We start from the raw sequence: 2,677 nt of genomic DNA on the forward strand, positions 1-2,677 counted from the left end.
TTCCTTATTTTTGTTGTTTGTTTTTGTAATAATCTCTTTAACCCTTTTACATGATGTTGATGATTGTTGTCTTAGTTTAATGAAGCACTTTGAAATTTGATATCAAACAGTAAAGTGCTTTAAATTCTAGTTCTTCTTCTTCTTCAAACTCTTATCATTTATATCATTAAATAAACCTGCAAAGTTTCACTTTTGTCCTTGTTTTATTTATTTGGTTATTAATGAATTAGAGAAAAAAAAGAGAACAAAAAACAGAAGTTAAACTTTGGAGGACGGAGGCTGCTATTTATAATATTGTTTTTTTATAATATATTTAATTTTTAGTTCCAACTTTTTATAATCTAAAGCTGATAATAAGGAATCATAAAGAACAAAATCAGGAGTTTTCCTCTCTACCACTGCCTCAGACTCATCTCTACCTCTGCCTCAGTCTCATCGCTCACTGAGAAATGATCAGAGGAATTTAGAGGAGCAGGGAGTACACCAGTAAAGCTGTTACTGTGGGTGTTAGAGGCGAAAGCTCTGCTCCGTTGGGTTGTTACTAGGAACTCAGATGAATGTTGTGATGTAATAATAATAATGTTGTGATGGTGTGATGTTACCTGTCACACTCCTGAAGTGTTGGTACGAAATCCCACAGCACAGCTTCGCCACGGCCAACAGCATGATGCCGGTGTGTGTGAGTGTGAGTGTGTGTGTGTGTGTGTGTGATGGACGGCAGAGCGAGGACGACATGCTGCATGGTTTTATACAGCCTCATGAAGGCCAGAATCTCAGATAAGACATATTTCATCAAGGGCACACTCAAGGGATGAGGAGGAACGTGCAGCAGGTCGTATTCTCATATTCATCTTCTGGAAAAATCTGTCCATTTAATTCTTTAATATTTATTCCAGTATTAAATCAACACACTGACTCCCACAGTGTAGCATTAATAAACTGATAGTGAGTACTGTGTGCTGTGGAGATGGAGACCTGGTGTGTTCCTCTACAACATCTCTCCTCATGGTGGTGATGGTGGTGGTGGTGGAGGAGAGCACTGTGTAAATCCCAGTAGTTCATACTGGGAGTGTTACAAGGGAGTGAAATATAAACTCTACAGAAAACAAGCAAACAAAATCACTTCATACTGTGCAGATTAAAATCATCAACATGCTGTAAAGTGTTTAGACTTCATCATACTCATCATACGCAACATACTCATCATACCCATCATACTCATCACACTCATCATACCCATCATACCCATTATACCCATCATACTCATCATACTCATTATACCCATCATACTCATCATACTCATCACACTTATTATACTCATTATACCCATCATACTCATCATACTCATTATACCCATCATACTCATCATACTCATTATACCCATCATACTCATCATACTCATCACACTTATTATACTCATTATACCCATCATACTCATCATACTCATTATACCCATCATACTCATCATACTCATCACACTTATTATACTCATTATACCCATCATACTCATCACACTTATTATACTCATTATACCCATCATACTCATCATACTCATCACACTTATTATACTCATTATACCCATCATACTCATTATACCCATCATACTCATCATACTCATCACACTTATTATACTCATTATACCCATCATACTCATCATACTCATCACACTTATTATACTCATTATACCCATCATACTCATCATACTCATTATACCCATCATACTCATCATACTCATTATACCCATCATACTCATCATACTCATCATACTCATTATACTTATTATACTCATTATACTCATCATACTCATTATACCCATCATACTCATTATACCCATCATACTCATTATACCCATCATACTCATCACACTTATTATACTCATTATACTCATCATACTCATTATACCCATCATACTCATTATACTCATCATACTCATTATACCCATCATACTCATTATACTTATTATACTCATTATACTCATCATACTCATTATACTCATTATACTCATTATACTCATAATACTCATCATACTCATTATACCCATCATACTCATTATACCCATCATACTCATTATACCCATCATACTCATCACACTTATTATACTCATTATACCCATCATACTCATCATACTCATCACACTTATTATACTCATTATACCCATCATACTCATCACACTTATTATACTCATTATACCCATCATACTCATCACACTTATTATACTCATTATACCCATCATACTCATCATACTCATCACACTTATTATACTCATTATACCCATCATACTCATCATACTCATCACACTTATTATACTCATTATACCCATCATACTCATCATACTCATCATACTCATCATACTCATCATACTCATTATACCCATCATACTCATCATACTCATCACACTTATTATACTCATTATACCCATCATACTCATCACACTTATTATACTCATTATACCCATCATACTCATCATACTCATCACACTTATTATACTCATTATACCCATCATACTCATCATACTCATCATACTCATTATACCCATCATACTCATCATACTCATCACACTTATTATACTCATTATACCCATCATACTCATCACACTTATTATACTCATTATACCCATCATACTCATCATACTCATCACACTTATTATACTCATTATACCCATCATACCCATCATACT

At 34.3% G+C, this 2,677-nt stretch overlaps 1 protein-coding gene across 1 annotated transcript in view; it reads right to left on the bottom strand.

Annotated features, from left to right (window-relative positions):
• star2 (steroidogenic acute regulatory protein 2) overlaps positions 1 to 713 on the bottom strand; it is a 15,975-nt gene extending 15,262 nt beyond the window's left edge. The window contains exon 1 of the mRNA XM_058405545.1: positions 603 to 713. Within this exon, the coding sequence (XP_058261528.1) occupies positions 603 to 666 (64 nt within the window). The 5' untranslated portion in view covers positions 667 to 713. The remainder of the gene's footprint in view (positions 1 to 602) is intronic.
• Between the last annotated feature and the right edge of the window lie 1,964 nt (positions 714 to 2,677).

Source organism: Hemibagrus wyckioides, linkage group LG13, assembly GCF_019097595.1.
Source record: "Hemibagrus wyckioides isolate EC202008001 linkage group LG13, SWU_Hwy_1.0, whole genome shotgun sequence".
Lineage (NCBI taxonomy): Eukaryota > Metazoa > Chordata > Actinopteri > Siluriformes > Bagridae > Hemibagrus > Hemibagrus wyckioides.